This window comes from Xenopus laevis, chromosome 1S (assembly GCF_017654675.1).
Source record: "Xenopus laevis strain J_2021 chromosome 1S, Xenopus_laevis_v10.1, whole genome shotgun sequence".
NCBI classification, from domain to species: Eukaryota; Metazoa; Chordata; class Amphibia; order Anura; family Pipidae; genus Xenopus; species Xenopus laevis.
In genome coordinates this window covers 109,786,263-109,803,613 of record NC_054372.1, presented here as the reverse complement: position 1 = coordinate 109,803,613, position 17,351 = coordinate 109,786,263, and the positions used below count along the sequence as shown (strand labels likewise).

The following is a 17,351-nucleotide window of genomic DNA, read 5'->3' as shown; positions in this document are numbered from 1 at the left end:
ATGACTAAGGTCCAGGACCTGAGTCTAACCAAACCATACAACAAGGTCCAGTAGCAGAACTCCAAGGGAATGTTATAGAATCATGATATAATAGTGCCTTCTCTTCATAACCTTAAAGGAGAAGGAAAGTCTGTTTGCACTTGGGGGTGCCAAATGTTAGGCACCCCCAAGTGATTGTATTGACTTACCTGAAACCCTGGTGCTCCTATCAGCAGAAAACTGCACTGACCACCACGGAGCGATCCCATTCCGACTGCTTCTTTCTTCGTGCGGCTGCGCATATGCAGTAGAGCAAAAAGCCGAACTTTAATTAAAAAGTCAACTATTTTGTTCTACTGCGCATGCGTTTCCCCCGGGAAATTTGAAGAAAGAACAAGCCAGAAGAGGAGCTTTCACATTTCAAAAATTTTTTATCCTGACAAATTCCTGAAATGTATACGTATGCATTGGAGAATGCTACCGGCTGCGCTTCACTTTTCCCTTCCCAAAAATAGTCTGTTTGAAAAGAATATAAATGAAAATATAATGAGAAGAAATACCTAAAAATTATACTTTTTTATTAGAAGGGTATGTTAACTTTTTAAAATAACGTACGTTATCTCAGAGAGGAATTAAATAAAACAAGTAACTTGCATTGTTAGTTAAGTGGTATTTTAAAAGTGGCCAAAACCTCCCTTAAATAATATAATCTTCAGGTCAAGAATACTTTGCATTATATAAACACTTTGCTTGCATTTCATACCACAAAACACTAAAAGGAACTAACAGATATTAAAGGTGCACAAAAAATCCAGATCGGAGTATACATAAAGGACCAAGACAGAATTCAGGTTAAGAATAGAACTTTCTGATATGTTATTATGCCCTAGCCATGTATGTTTTCCATGTATTCTTCAGTAGATCTGAATAACTTCAGCAAACTCATCAACAGGCCACATGCCATTGGGCTGCACGTTGGGTGGAGAGTTTTTCCAGTCCCAGTCTTTCACAGGAACATCCCAGTTTTTCCCATAATTGGCTTCCACGTATTCTTTCACTTCACAGGGCACTTGCACTTTTAGCTCCTCAAACTCAGTCCAACAAAGTGTAAATTTAGGAAACAGATATCTGAATAACAAAAAGAAACATTACATATTATATACCAAAATGTTTTTTTTTTTTTACTTCAATCAAATTTATTAGGCAATATGAAACAATAATTAGACTTTTTTACTTGGCTTTTAACCAGAGTAGGTAACACTTTGCTTTATAATAAAAGCACTGGGGCAAACTTCCAACTGAAACCTGAAGCAGCACAATAACTCATAGCAACCAATCAAACTTTTAATTTGATTATTCTCCTTGAAGCAGATTGAAGGTCTGTCTCACATTGGTGAATGTTGATGTTCATGAGTCCATCAGGAGAACACTGAACAGCAATGGTGTGTATGGCAGGGTAGCAAGAGAAAGCCACTGCTCCCCCCCCCCCAAATATTTCTGACTGACTACAGTGTGCTAAAGATTGAAAAACCAGAAGGATACTGGAAAAACCAGAAGGATACTGGAAAAACGTTTTGAGGACGGAAGAAGCCAAAATAGAAATTTTTGGCTTAAATGAGGAGTGTTAAGTTTGGAGATAGAAAAACACTGCAATCCAGCATAAGAATCTGTGAAACATGGAGTTGGCAGTGTTCTGGTTTTAGCCTATTTTGCTGCATTTGCGGCCTGGACGGCATCCTATCGTTAATGGAGCAATGAATTCTGAACTATACCAGAGAATTATAAAGAAAAATGTCAAGACATCTGTCCATGAACTGAATATCATGAGACAGTGGGTCATGCAGCAAGACAACAATCCTAAACACACAAGTTGTTCTACCAAAGATTGGTTAAAGAAGAATAAACTGAATGTTCTGGAATGGCCAAGTCAAAGTCCTGACCTTAATCCAATTGAAATGTTGTGTAAAGATCTAAAGCAAAAAGATGTTTTGTATGGAGTAATGGGCTAACGTGTCTCCTAGTTGATGTGCAGGACTGATCAACAGTTACTGCAACATTTAGTTCCAGTTATTGCTGCACAAGGGGACATACCAAATACTGAGCAAAAGTAAGTGAATACTGATTCACTTATTTTTGCCACAGGCAATACATGACCAAATATAATACGTTTGAAAATCAGATGATATTTTAGGTCACATTCATATACAAATATAGAATATTTTAAAGGGTTCAAACATTCAAGCACAACTGTATCTGTCTTTGACTGTATAGTTACAGGAGCTAACTGGCAGGTGGTGGTGTTATAGAACTTAAATAACTCTGGAACTGAAATACACTGTAAAATCCTTTAAAGGAAAACTATACCCCCAAAATGAATACTTAAGCAACAGATAGTTTATATAAAATTGAATGACATATTAAAGAATCTTACCAAACTGGAATATATATTTACGTAAATATTGCCCTTTTACATCTCTTTCCTTGAGCCACCATATCGTGACTCTATCTGTGCTGCCTCAGAGATCACCTGACCAGAAATACTACAACACTAACTGTAACAGGAAGAAGTGAGGAAGCAAAAGACACAACTCTGTCTGTTAATTGGCTCATGTGACCTTACATGTGGTTTGTATGTGTACACAGTGAATCTTACGATCTCAGGGGGCGGCCCTTATTTTTTAAAATGGCAATTTTCTATTTATGATTACCCAATGGCACATGCTACTAAAAAAGTATATTATTATGATAATGGCTCATTTACATGAAGCAGGGTTTTACACATGAGCTGTTTTACTCAGTATCTTTTAATAGAGACCTACATTGTTTGGGGGGTATAGTTTTCCTTTAAACAAGAATTACAAATGGACCATTTTAAACATGTTTCATTCTCAGTTCTTTCTTTACAAATGCATGGCTTTTGGAGTCGAAGGGATACTTCTGTTATGGATTCTTTAACAGTGTTGGGAATTTTAAGATAAATGTTTAAATGCCGGTAAACACTGAAATCCCATGCATGTTTGCTTTTAATATGTCAATTTTTTGCTTTTCAAAATCACCACCTAATAACGTATTTAAAATTGCACCCTTAAACTCCTTCAAAGGGTGCTTTTATATAATGCTATATTGTGAACAAAAACAAAATTCATACTTGAATTTCTTGCCACTTTTAGCTTGAGTTCCTCCATTCCACATATAATGATCTTCTTCATAAAAGAAAAAAATGTCCAGTTTCACATTGTGTTTCTCAACAAAAGACAGCTCCAGACTGTCTTCCACCTGCAAACCAGAAAGAAGATAGAACCATACACAAGAATACTTTAGTACAGGAGATCAGAAAGCAGATACTTTTCAAATAGAGAATATTACAGTAAGATTGAGGCCTTGTCTTAAAGGAATAATAACACAAAAAAAAAATTAAAGTAATGAAAACATAATGTACTGTTGTACTACATTGTAAAAACAGACATGTTTGCTTCAGAGACACAACTATAGTTTATATAAACAAGCTGTTGTGTACCCATGAGGCAGCCATTCAAAGCTGAAAAAGGAGAAAAGATACATAGTCACACAACAGATAAACTCTGTAGTATACAATGGGATTATCTGTTATCCATTGGGTATCCTGTGCTTGAATGACAGTCCCCTGGCTATACAGCAGCTTGTTTATATAAACTATAGTAGTGTTTCTGATGCAAACACACCAATTTTACCAGGGCAGGGCAACATTACATTATATTGTCATTCATTTAATACACTCAGTTTTGGTGTTACTGTTCCTTTAAATGGATATGTTTTGCCAAAGGCAGCAGGCCCATGGATTAGTATGTCATTCACTGAACAGAGTAGTATTTCACTGCTTTAACTCACTGTCTAGAGAATCCCTCTACCACTGAATAGAAAACTACAGCGCAATTGGAGGATTGGAGGAGGACAGAGTAAAGTACAGTGAGCAATTCTCAATAGAACAGCACACTACTTACAATACCAACGTTGCATTTGAAGTAAAAAAAGAAAAAAACATTTGTATAAAATCTGAATGTTGCACCTATTAAGAAGAAGTACAATATGCCCTAAAAAAATAAGAGGTATACCTCAACAGACAGCAGCATGGGATTATTTGCCCTATGCAATAGAGAGATCATGTGCTTTTAAAGTTTTGAGATTGACAAACCATGAATGTATTTTGGTCATTATAGATTCTATATTTCACATTTTTCCATGCTGACCATATCCATCATCTTTTTCACAAGGGTTATTTGAAGGTCAAACACTAACTTGTATTAACAAGTATTAACTATATATCTAACATATACATACAGTAGGTTGTTAAGCCTTTCCTTATAGCATCAAACAATGCATGTTACTCAAATAAAACCTTGCATGTTCGAGAACTTTTGAAACAAAGTATTTTTTTCTGAGCAATAAGGATGTCCCAAGGCTGCTACCCCTGCTACATAGATTCAAATAGTATCAAAATAGTATCAAAACCAAGAAGAAATTATTCGATAGGAATGTTTAAGGTAGTCCAAGTTACAAACCTTGCCAAATTTGTGTTTCAGTTGGAGTCCTGCCTTCTGAAAAGCTGGGATTATTTCAGGTTTGTAGTCACGTATAAATATCCCTAAATCCACATCTTTACTGTAAGGTATAATGTTACACTGCCTGAACCAGCCTAATAGATAGAAAACAGATCCAGTAAAATATCAAACATTTTCAGCAGTTATATTAATATGAATAGAACTGAACTGTTAAATGACTAGTACATATCAATGACATATGTTCTCTGAAAGCAACTGGGTAAGCAGTGATCACTAGCAAGGGTTAAGCTCTATACTAGCAGGACACCTAAAAAATACTCTGTAGAGAACTGGCACCCAGCATGATTTTGGTTATTAAGCAAGCAAAGTTTTATTTTTTGCTAAAAACACTATGCAAAAGTGCCCAAATCTTACTACATATTAGGATAATGAAAACAACAGCACAAATAATACTCAACTAAAAACACAGTAGGCCTGCAACTGCCTTGGCTGCCTTTCTTAGGTTACAGACATTCTGGGTAACATATTCTGCTCTTGACATTTTAGGGAAGGTACCAGCCGACATTATTATTTCTGATAATGGAAATGTGTATCTGTGTGTTTTCTGATTTAGAAGAAACATGCCTGTATAGAAGTTCAATCAATGTAGAATCCAGCAAACAAAAACAGGATACAAGTCCCATCTTCGCAAAGTAACCTTGATTTTTGTTAAAAAAAAAAATATACAGGTATGGGATCCATTATCAGGAAAACCGTTATCCAGAAAGCTCAGAATTATGGATAGGCTGTCTTCCATAGACTCCATTTTATCCAAGTTTAAAAATGATTCCCCTTTTCTCTGTAATAATAAAACAGTATCTTGTACTTGATCCAAACTAAGATATAATTAATCCTTATTGGAAGCAAAATCAGCCTATTGGGTTTATTTAATGTTTACATGATTTTCTAGTAGACTTAAGGTATGAGGATTCAAATTACTGAAAGATCTGTTATCCAGAAAGCCCCCGGTCCCAAGCATTCTGCATAACAGGTCCCATACCTGTAATGGGAATATAATAGCACAAAAAAGGGCCTATGGAATGAAATAAGGAACTTGTGGCCAGCTTCCCAGTGGTGTGCAGGCAAGTCTGAAACTGCAAAATAATCTACTAATACTTTTAGAAAAGCTTTGGGAACAGAACTAAAAGACAGATAATCACATTCTGGACTTATTACATTTATCAGAGTATGAGGCATATATCAAATTAAAGGGACGGTTCACCTTTAAGTTAACGTTTAGTATAGAATAGCTAATTTCAACTTTTCAATTGGCCTTCATTATTTTTTTTTATAGTTTTTGATTAATCTGCTTTCTTCTCCTGACTTTTCAGCTTTTAAATGGGGGTCACTGACCCCATCTATACACAAATGCTCTGTAAGGCTACTCATTTATTGTTATTGCTCATCTTTCTATTCAGACCCTCTCCTATTCAAATTCCAGTCTCTTATTAAAATCAATGCATGGTTGCTAGGGTAAATGGGACCCTAGCCACCAGATTGCAGAAATTGCAAACTGGAGAGCTGCTGAATAACTCAAAAACTCTACATTATAAAAAATAAAAAAACAACTGCAAATTGTCTCAGAATATTACTCTCTACATCATACTAAAAGTTAATTTAAAGGTGAACAACCCCTTTAAGTCTAACTTATTTTATGGATGGGGAAGGAAAAAGATAGGAACGTTTGTGATACATTATACATTACCTAAGCAGGTCCCGCTGCTTAACCAAAAGGTGACTCCAATATCTCCCAAGGTTGATGTTGCCAAGTGTAACAGCCGCTTTGCGTGCATTCTAAACTCTATTGCATCAACGGAATAGTCATCAGGATACAGCTAATAGGTCAAAACATTTTTTTATGTTAATAACATTTTAATTATGAACAAAGTTATAGCAAAATTATAGTGATGTGCACACAACTAAACTTCCAATATGGCACAAAGTCATTTCTGTTGCACACATTTCTGTTTGGGTGAAGAACTGCAGCCAAATATATAAGAAAATGAAGTGGAGTAAAATTAACAAATAGTGAATTTTCTTTGGGTGATGCCTCTGTTGTTTCATGATGTCAAGATCAATGAACATTTGCACTGCAATTGCACCTTGGGGATTTACAAACCAGCCACTCTGGAATTAGTTCTCCATGGAGTTACACCACCTAGTGGTGACATCGCAATCACAATACTACAGGTATGGAACAAGTTATCCAGAATGCTCGGGACCTGGGGTTTTCTGTACAATGGATCTTTCCTTAATTTAGATCTCCATACCTTAAATCTACTAGAAAATCATGTAAACATTAAATAAAACCAATAGGCTGGAATTGCTTCCAAGTACAGCACTGTGTATCTTGTCGGCACTATATAGATAAATAAGTATTAATTATATCTTAGTTTAGATCAAGTACAAGGTACTGTTTTATTATTACAGAGAAAAAGGAAATAATTTTTAAAAACTTCTATTATTTGGATAAAATGGATTCTATGGGAGCTTTCTGGATAACTGGTTTCTGGATAATGGATGCCATACCTGTATAAGAAAAAAAGTATAAATGCTAGCTGCAAAGTAAATGCACTTTAACCATATGAATTTCTTTCTACCTGCAAACAAATCTTTTTTTAAAGGTAATAAAAACAAAGAGAAAGTCACTTAAACAGGAAAAGGACAAAATATGAGAAAACCAAGAAAGTAAATCATTCACACACATCAAATTAAAGTTTACATGCTCAATATTTGGTTTTATATGTGGGATTGGTTACTATTTACTGGTTGATTTAGCTGGCAGAAATTATTGTAATCAACTGCACTGCACTTAATAACCTAAATTAACTTCAGGTAATTGTTCTATCCTGATAGATAACCAGTGTGGTTCCGATTAGGTTGTATACACATATTTATTTAAATCCAAATTGAATTGGTGATTGAATAAGGCAAAAGGATAGCCAATATTGTTACTGCTTTAGTTTAATTGATTAAGCCGGCTACTTTTCTTTCTCTTTGAATTATGTCAGTTTACATGCACGGTAACACTCACAAGCTGCTTGTCTCTTAGAATTAAAAATTATTTAAAAGAGCTCCTGTGTATTTACCAAGGGAAGTCAATTTCACAGTAGAGCTTCAGAAATAATGTAGGTTTGTATACTACACCACCTGTTTATTTCCTAAAGCTGCACTACACATATTCTGGGACCAATTTTTACCATAGTCCTTGTTCCACGTAGTGGTAGACAGGGAACATTAACTTGATACTAAAATGTTCTAAATAGACATCATAATCAGTACAGTTTTTTTTAAATAATGCCTTCAGTGTTGGACTGGGATACCAGGGGCCGACCAGAAAACCTTAGGCTGAGGGCCCACTTTCCAAACTATTATACCTCCTCTCCTCACTCAACCTTTTTATTCTCCTAGTCTCTTTTCTCTACATACTATTCTCTATTCTTCCATTATTATGCCTCTTTGTTCCCATAAAGAAATAGAGAATGACCATGAAATAGGCCAAATGTTTAGAAGCAAGAGACCCACTGACACCTGGGCCCACCGGGAGTTTTCCTGGTATCCTGATGGGCCAGTCCGACACTGAAGTATACCTGAGTAGACTAGTAGACTAGAGATGGTGGAGTTTAATTTTAAATATGTAATTTAAGATCTTGCATGCAACACAAGTGACATGAAAACAACAGTAGTGCAAAGCTGCAAAATAATGAACACTGAAAAGGTTTAGATAAGCTCTATATAACTGTGAATTTTGCGGTTCACCAATATGTACAGTAAATGTTGTACAGTACAACACATCATGAGTTGTATGGTATAGTACATTTGCAGTTTTTCTGCAAACAGTTTTGATTTATAGGAAAAAAAATTCCAAAAATGGTCATGAAAAGATTTGGCAAGTATAAGCTAAAGCTAAAGTCTATATAATAATGGTTAGCAGATAATGGCATGTGTCTTTGAAGATTTCAAGCAACTGTTTATAAAAACAGTCCAGATTTTCAGCCTTATTGACTGAACCTACATCACACACATGTGCATAATGAGGACACTTGTTCATTGTGCACTACTATGACCCAACATGGCTGTCAGCACCAGGAGCAGAGGACTTTTCTTGACAAAATACTGTTGTTTACCCCATTTTTGTATGATAGGTGCCTATAACAATGAAAAATTGTACAGTAAGTTACTTAAACAACTGAAAGGCTGGATAGTTGAGGCTCACAAAATCCAACCTGCTGAAACTTCAAACAATAAAATGTTATTGCAGGTTCTGTTTTGGAGCCATTGGGCAGATGGCTGTATGTACTTAAATATATGTGTTTGGTACAGAACATTTTGACTACAGGTACAACAAGAACATCAGGAACACCAGTGAGCTGCTTCACATTGTGCAACCAGTAGTCTACTTCCCAATAACAATTTTATAAAAAGAAATATATTATATATGTAAAAAAAAAATGACAAACCTAGCCTATGACATCATTTATAGGAAGATTCATTTTCAAACCTGGAAAAATGATCGAGCTTCCTTGTACCGACATTCAAGAAACCTTGAGCGCAGTGTCTCTCTCAAAAACTTTGATGGGTCCTTTGGAATCCACATCTTTATTTGATCAGCAGTTATCAGGATCAGCTCTGGTCTGAAATAGGGTAAGAACACAAAGTTCAGAATAATAAGAATATCGATTTTGGACAATTTTGTAAAAATGTATGTGGGGCAAACAATACAAAGTCTCTAGAATGTATTGGGGTGATCAACAAAAAAAACTAGAAAGTTCGATAAAGTGGTCTCTGGGCATATTATAGAAACTGGAACTGGGGTGTAGAATAAACTAATTTCTTTTTTTAAATTAGTGCAGTAAATAAGGCTTGTGCTGAACATACTCTTTGCCTATTCTCTTAAAATAAATACAGGTTTTGTGATTTTTTTTTTTTTTTTTTTTAAACATGGAAAACCTCAAAATGAAAGTAAAGTAACATTCTACTTCATGCCCCTATAGGGGAGGTAAAAACAAATCCCTGATGGACTAAAAATCCCTCTGTATAATGAGCTGTTCTTTATTTCACAGCCTAGAGATGGCCATACACAGAATGATAAAAGGTGCAGAATTGGTCCTTTCAGACTAAGACGGCAGCTTACGGGCTTGTGCATGGGCCTGTCCTACTGATATCTGAAAGCTAGCCAAATATTGATTGGGCAGGTTTTTCCCGTTGGATCGAGGATCACATCCGCACGTTAATCTGGTGCTAGCAGCTATGTTACCAACAATAATGATACGATCACTGGCCCCAGGCCCAAACAAATGGATGAGCCTGATATTGCTCAACTCAAGTTGGCTATATTGGTGAAAGATACTCCCATTTGGCACTCATTTATAGTAAATAATTTGATATCCTAAACATGTTATAACTTGAAAACAATGTTGCAGTGTACTGACAATAGAAATAAGATCATAGCCTTTGACATTACCTATTGTAAGCTCCTGCGTAATGACCAAACTGAAGTTTCCGGAAAGGCACAAACTTTCTGTCCATCTTTCGTTTTAGCCTTAGAGGCCCATGCCAGAGGTAGTTGCTACTTCTTTCATAAAACACAACCAAGTGGATGATATGAGATGTCATTTTGAAGAGGTAGTGCAGTGGGATTTTTGTTCCCGACAGGTCCTCGATCCCTTCAAGTCTTGGATCTCGTCCCTCATACTTCTGCCACTGAAATCCCATCTTCTCTGCAGATCGAAAAAAGTTTTCCTGAAACAACAGCACAAATAGCCAAGTCCATTACATGTTAACCTGAAAGTGCATACTAACTGAAACAATATAATTCTGAATATGTCCACTATATAAAATAAACAAAAAAAGATTGATAACAAATACAGTATATCAATGTCGGGAGTCAGAAAAAGTATGTAAAATCTAGAAGCCGGCTCTATAGCTTAGGAATGAGGGCGTGAGAGGGTAAATTCACACTAAAGAGAAAGTGGAATATGCTAAGAAGTCTGTGAATAGTTATTTGTTACCTGATTGTTCACCGCTGACTATACAATTATTGCAATAATACAGAAAACTTGTTTATGAGTCAGTAAACTAAGTTAATGGAAATGTATTTAATAAAATGTGTCGTCACTTACATTTGCCTCCCATAGTGCATCTTGAAGTCCAAAAGTAGTAACATCTCTGTGTTCACAGAAGCAATGACACTGGGGATGAATACCAGGGGTGCTTTTCAAACGTTCCACGTCTTTGCTGATTACTTGTAAAAGTGCAGAGTCCACTACAAATACTGGTACTTTGTGATTAGTCACCAAGTTTAAAAACTTCTTCACCACTCTCTATTTAAACAGAAACAGATATGCACTTACATCTGCAATATGTAATGCTGTTTTAACAGCCAGCCAATTCTAAAAAACATTAAATCATTACAGGCAGGATACATAAACAGTGTTTCTTTAATGTGGCATCTACCACTTTAAAAATATTATATTTATGCAAAGTGCCAGTCTTTGAAGGAGAACTAAACCCTAAATATGAAAAATGAATATGGTTAGAAATGCCTTGGTTTATATGCTGAACTTACTGCACAATCTTAAACGTTCAGACTCTCTCTATTTGTAGTGAGTTAGTACTTCTTGGATTATGTTAGGAGTGTCAGTGACACTGCACATGCTCAGCAAGCTTTAGGCAGCTGTTGAAGCTATGGTTAGGGCTCATCATAAAGGATCAATTAGGATTGCTGGTCATATAAGCTGATGCTACAGGGCTCTTTATTACATTCTGATACTAATTCTACTGGTTTCATATAAAATTTACTAAGCAGCCTTATATTGTGGTATTTATATTCTGTATATACAGTATATTGTGTTTGTCCCTAATAGGGAGCAAGCAGAGTGAAGGCACATATCTTTGCTGATATAGGGCTGTGGCTGCCTTGGGCTCGTACAGAAACCCAAAACATAATGTACAACATTTCTAACCTACTTCTTTAGTTAAACTTTAGTTCTTCTTTAATTGGGTCAGATAAAAGTAATAATTGAATCACACCAGCTTTTACTTGCCAAGTTTTTGCAGACTACTGTCTTTTTTTTCTTTAATAAATACAGATTATTTGAGCTACTGAAGAATATTCTCAAGTGTATTTACGCTTGCAGTTTTTCTTGAATTGTGGGGGGAAAAAAAGAATAAAAGTCGACTTTTAATAAATCAGGCCCTTAGTGTGTGTATAGTAGACAGAGGATAATATACCCCCTACAGCAACTCCCTCAGAGTTCAATGACATCTATAAAAACGCATGCAGCTTGGGCAACGAATACCCTTTTTAATTTATTAGGTGTTACATTATCCTTTATAATCTACAAGTGTTACTTAATGGCAATATTTAATTGATGCAGTTAAAATGTAGATTTGTTCACACAGCTCAGGGATATAAGTACCCTCACATTTTATTACCCATTTTGCGCTATCCCCAGGGAAGCAGCCTGCTCCTGTGCTATCATGTCTACAGTCAAGCACAACTCCCAGAACCTTTACCATTTTCAGCAAAACCCCAGTCTTTTGTTTTCTGACTGCTCTGACCCTTTCCAGCCTATTCAACCAACTTAGCTTTCAAACTAAAGCTGGCCATAGACTCACAGATCCTACCGATATAGCCATGCTCGTTAATGGCATATTGGGGAAGATCCGCTCGTTTGGCGATGTCGCCAAATTAGCGGATCTTTGCGTCTATGGCCAGCTTTAGGCACAACTTCCTTGATGCCCAGCACCAATCCTCCCTACATCTGCACAAGTATCATTGTTTATGTGTTCCCCTTTCCTGGAGGAACAAAGACCCCTTGCTTCAGAACCTGACCAATGTATAACTCACAGCACCTTGGGTCTGATGTATAAACAGCATCATTATATCCACTTTCCTTATACAGAAGCTTCTCTGCAATTGTTACCCACTTAACAACTGCCCACCCCCACGTCTACTAGATTTACTGACAGTCATGTTCCTCTCTCTATCCCACTTTTGAACTCATTTGCTGATGGGCTGTGTATTCCTCTCCTCCATGCCCCCCCATACTAGTTCACAGATAGATTGGCTCTCGTCTTACACCTCTGCCTCAACTCCCACAAATAGTTAAGTGTCAGAACATCTCCTCTTTTTCACCTGCTTGTAATCCTGCCACTGGGTCATTATCCCTGCACCCAACTAGTTCTACTCGCAACAGGTAACAGATAGTGAGGTGTTAGGGCAAGACCAGACGTGGCGTTTTTGCTGCGTTTTTAAAAAAGAACTGCCAGGCGTAAATACACATAAACTGCACTACCACTGAAACTTATGGAAAACGCACTATGGCAATTCACACAGGGCGATTGCAAGTTGAAATCCACCACAGGACGCCAGTATTGGCGTTTTTAAGCAGAAACGCCAATACGTCAAGAAACTACCAAATCAATAGACTCTATGGGATCTGCATGTTTGAAACCAATAAATATGCAGTGTATTTTAAATATGGCGTCCAAATTCTCAATGAGAACAATGAGAAGTGCACGTTGGGAAAAGAATCCTACGTGCTGAAAAAAGCATGTTGATGGTCGCATGTGGTTTCAGTGGCGTATTTACTCCTGCCTGTTCTTTTTTAAAAAGGCAACGTAAAAACGCTGCAAAAACACCACGTCTGGCCTTGCCCTTAAACACGGTGTAAATGTGTCTGGCTTTTCTTTTTTGCAGTTGAACAATGGGAGATAAATGGAGGAACTAAATAACAGCAGGGTACCATAGTTTATTAATTAATTTAGGTTGGTGAGAAACACCCAGTGACAGGATATGTTCTTCATGAAACATATCCCTGTCTCTAAGTACATTTTGTGCCATTTATAAGGTTATGATTTACAATTTTAGTCCATTAACTTGTAATATATATATATATATATATATATATATATATATATATATATATATATATATATATATATATATATATATATATATATATATAGGTGGGGGTGCAATGAGGCTGTGCCCACAAAATACATATAGACACATACAAGAGTCCTCTGCACTCAACAATATATTTAAGACAGAGACATTTTGTGCATGCTGCTACTGAAAAATGCCTTACCCTTTAAACAAAACAGGGATTGTTTGTCCATATATTGCAATATATGGGCAAACAATCCCTGTTTTGTTTAAAGGGGACCCCTCCCAAAAAAATTATTCAAAATCCTATTTTATCACATTAGTCAAGCAAAATGAACTTTAATTACACTGTATAAATTATTTGAATCATGTTTCCTTCAGTCTGGGAATACAAAATGTTAGCAAGCAGGCAGCAGCCATTTTGTGGACACTGTTATTAAGGCAAGCCTTGCATCATCTCAGAATCTTGATTGTGCACCAGAATGGGGGACCCGATGTCCATTCCCATGCCCTGGGTACACAATTAAATGGTAAAGAGACGGGGGAATGTGGGGAGAGCAGTAACTTCTAGGAAGTACTGAATGGAAAGTGAAAGTAATTGTCTGCCCCGCCTCTATGCCCATGGCATAGAGGAGGGGCAGACAATATTTGATTGACATCTGAGATTTTTAAATGAGCTTACAGCAGCTATGAATGCTTTAATAAAAAATAAAAATTGGATTTCATGTTTAATTTGAAAAGGACTTTTATTATACAGATTTTTGTGTCTGGGTGACAGGTCCACTTTAAAGGGTAAGGCTTTTTCAGTAGCAGTATGCATAAAATGTCTCTGTCTTAAATATATTGATAATGGGTTGAGTGCAGAGGACTATTGTATTTGTCTATATACAAACTAATAATAAATATCTGTACATACCCATTGTATAGTCTCTTGTGATGATATGATTCCATTTAGGTTAGAAAAACTTTGACCATTCTGAAGAAAGAGAAAAATTAACATTTTACCATATGCAACAGATGGAACTAACAAGCCTTCAAGTCTATCCTAAAATCAGGCCGCCACTAAGGTCTGGGTGAAAGAGTTCCGTTAACAAACACAACCTCTAAACAAGTACACAAGTCAATAGGAAGCAAATCATTTTTTATTTAAGTACTTCAATAAATTATGATAATATTCTCACCTTGCTGAGTGATTGCGGTTTCTTTATAATTAAAAGTTATGGCACCAATACAACCACATATATGGTGATGCAATGGAATAGAACTCTTATCACTAACCTTGAGAGTAAATTTTATCTCGCAATGCTTCTTCTATATGGAGAAATCCTACATCCCATGTAATATCTATACTTCTTCTCATCCCTTACTCACCACCCTCATCTATTTTGATAACGAACTTAGTGCTTTGCCATAACACATCCCCAATTGTCTTTTGCTTTTACAAAGCATTAGTGTACTATTTTCCTTATGCAACTTTGGCAAAGCTGATTCAAAAAGTGTCAGAAGCACTGTGATAATTTGGTCTGACAATCTGCTGCTGCAACCTGAACCAGCAGTCCAAGGGGCAATTCACTTGTATATGATTCCTGGAGCCATCTATCAAAAGGTAAAAAAAGACAAGCTCTATCGTCATACTTTGATAATTATGCCATTACATATCCTACACAACTCAATACAGGGTGGTCAGATTTCCTGTGACGGGCTGCTGCAAACACCAGTTTCCCTACTTGATAAATATGCCCCAATTGTGAACTGCATGTATCAAAATAGCCATTAGATAAAGGCCATATAATTACTACATACAACACACCAAGCAAACTTGAACATTTGACTAAATTTCTCTTTCAGCGACTTGTTGCATCTACAGGACCAAAACAGATTCTAAGCTCACCTCCTTTTAACCACAGAACTACAAGCTGCCCTGAGTCCTGAAGGTCTATATTTTATGTTATGACCTAGTGAGAACATCACAAAAATTGCAGCTAGCTCTTCTTGGATTATGCCCTTTAACCCAGACACCACATAGTAAGACAAGTAAGCAAATGCTTGATATCAAATAGTACCTTAACAGGCCACAAAAGTCACCACATATTTAATATTACTTTAGTACTAAATGTACTGTGCAAACACTTTAGTGTAAAGGCATAGAAAAAAAATAGTAGTCATTATTATTATTTAGTGACATTGTCTACTGCAAAGCACTGTGACTTACCTTTCCAGATAAATAATATTTAAAGTAAAACAACTGAAAAATGAGGAATAATGAACTTGCTGCAGTCAGAACCGCCAAAATCACGTTTTTATTAATTCGTTGCATCACCCAGGGCTGGTTGGAATACAGTTAAAAATCAACACAGTTCTTGACATCTTTGTAAATTCATATAGAGAGTGAAACAAGTCTGCAACGAAAAAATGTGACATTGGCACTGTAGATTGAAGTAGTTCAAACTTTTACTATCATGGAACTTTAGTAAACATTAGAAAATAAAATGTAACTGAAGTCTAGATCACTGTAAAAGTTTATACATTGTATATTTGTCCTGGTTTTTGCTGGGACTGATTTTCAACAGATAAGTCAAAGGCAACTGAATATATTTAACTAAAGCCAGAACCTGGCAATTGTTCCCCTTGCAAGAATATTTAAGTGTGGGTTATTAAGGGCACATCACTGTATGAAATTTCCTATCATTACTGTAATGAAAAGCTGCAGTTGACTGATATGTCTCATATGAATTACCCCATATTAAAAATAACGGTGAGAACAAAGTGTAGTGGGTCAAATGTGACAACGAAGCACCAGCACATTATCGATCACCTTGCGGAGAAGCAGGATAGACATTTTAATAGGAGACGGCCATTGATCTAATCTAATCTTGTCTAATATACAATGGAAATTACATGAGGGGGGGTTGGTATTTACTGGCATAGATTTAGGGCATTTTTCCTTTATAAATATTAATAAAAGGCAAGCCAGACTCCTGCGTGTACTGTTCTAACTCACTAAATATAAATGAAGTGAATAAAATGTAGTGGCACATTTTGCAATGCAAGTCTCAATAAAGTGCAGCTAAATATAAAATAAACACTGTGGAATATAGCCAGTGGCTGCACAGACATTAAGATAGCCATAGATCTGAAGAGAGTAGTATGTTAAATAATTGTCCTAAAAAGGATTCAGTTCAGTGTTAAAAAACCTCATATCATAAACTGTAATTCTGTGTCTGGAGATGTCACCACCCGTGTGGAGCAGATATAACAAAGAAAGCAATTGTGGTGCACCAAATAGGCAAGAGGCAATCCTCTGCTTATAACTACTTACCAGAGATGCATAAACATCAAGCAGATCATTGTAACACTGGCTGCGCATCTGTATTTCCCTGCTGCATTTCTTTGTACAAGCAGCCGGGCTTCCGGGTTCGCTGGTCACGTGGTCTTTCTACAGATGCCTGGTCGCGTCAAACCATTTAGTAGCGCAAATTCCCATTTTAGGAAGGGGTATGTGAATCAATGAACAAAGCCCATATGCAATTCCTACGGAGGCAAATCAGTGTTTATACTAAAAGGTGTTTTTAGCCTCTGAGGCAGTGTGTGTGTGACAAGTACAGAAAACACCTTAAACTTCTCACTAATGTGGAATTAAGACACTTGCTTTATTTGTTTCTTTGGAATAAACACGAACATGTCTTCATTGAATTTCCTTTTGTGCTTTGATCATTTGGGACAGTGTTGTGACACTAAAGTGGACACTTTTAGGCAGCTCTTCACCATATTACAATGTCAATGTTGCAGCTGGTGGGGACAAGTGGCTGCCCTGTTTGGAGGTGGCACAGGTCAGTTGGTGGTATTTTTGGGAGCAGATTTTTTGTTAAGGTGGTGAGGCACTGCCCAATGCCCATGCAGAA

General features: G+C 36.4%; 1 protein-coding gene across 1 annotated transcript; it reads right to left on the bottom strand.

Annotated features, from left to right (window-relative positions):
- Nucleotides 1-540: 540 nt before the first annotated feature.
- Nucleotides 541-16,833, bottom strand: fktn.S (fukutin S homeolog). The gene is given in 10 exon segments (NM_001094991.1): nucleotides 541-1,107; nucleotides 3,128-3,255; nucleotides 4,518-4,651; nucleotides 6,262-6,391; nucleotides 9,058-9,190; nucleotides 10,021-10,298; nucleotides 10,679-10,879; nucleotides 14,366-14,425; nucleotides 15,662-15,848; nucleotides 16,769-16,833. Coding segments are annotated over 9 exon segments (1,383 nt in total). The 5' UTR covers nucleotides 15,767-15,848; nucleotides 16,769-16,833; the 3' UTR covers nucleotides 541-893.
- Between the last annotated feature and the right edge of the window lie 518 nt (nucleotides 16,834-17,351).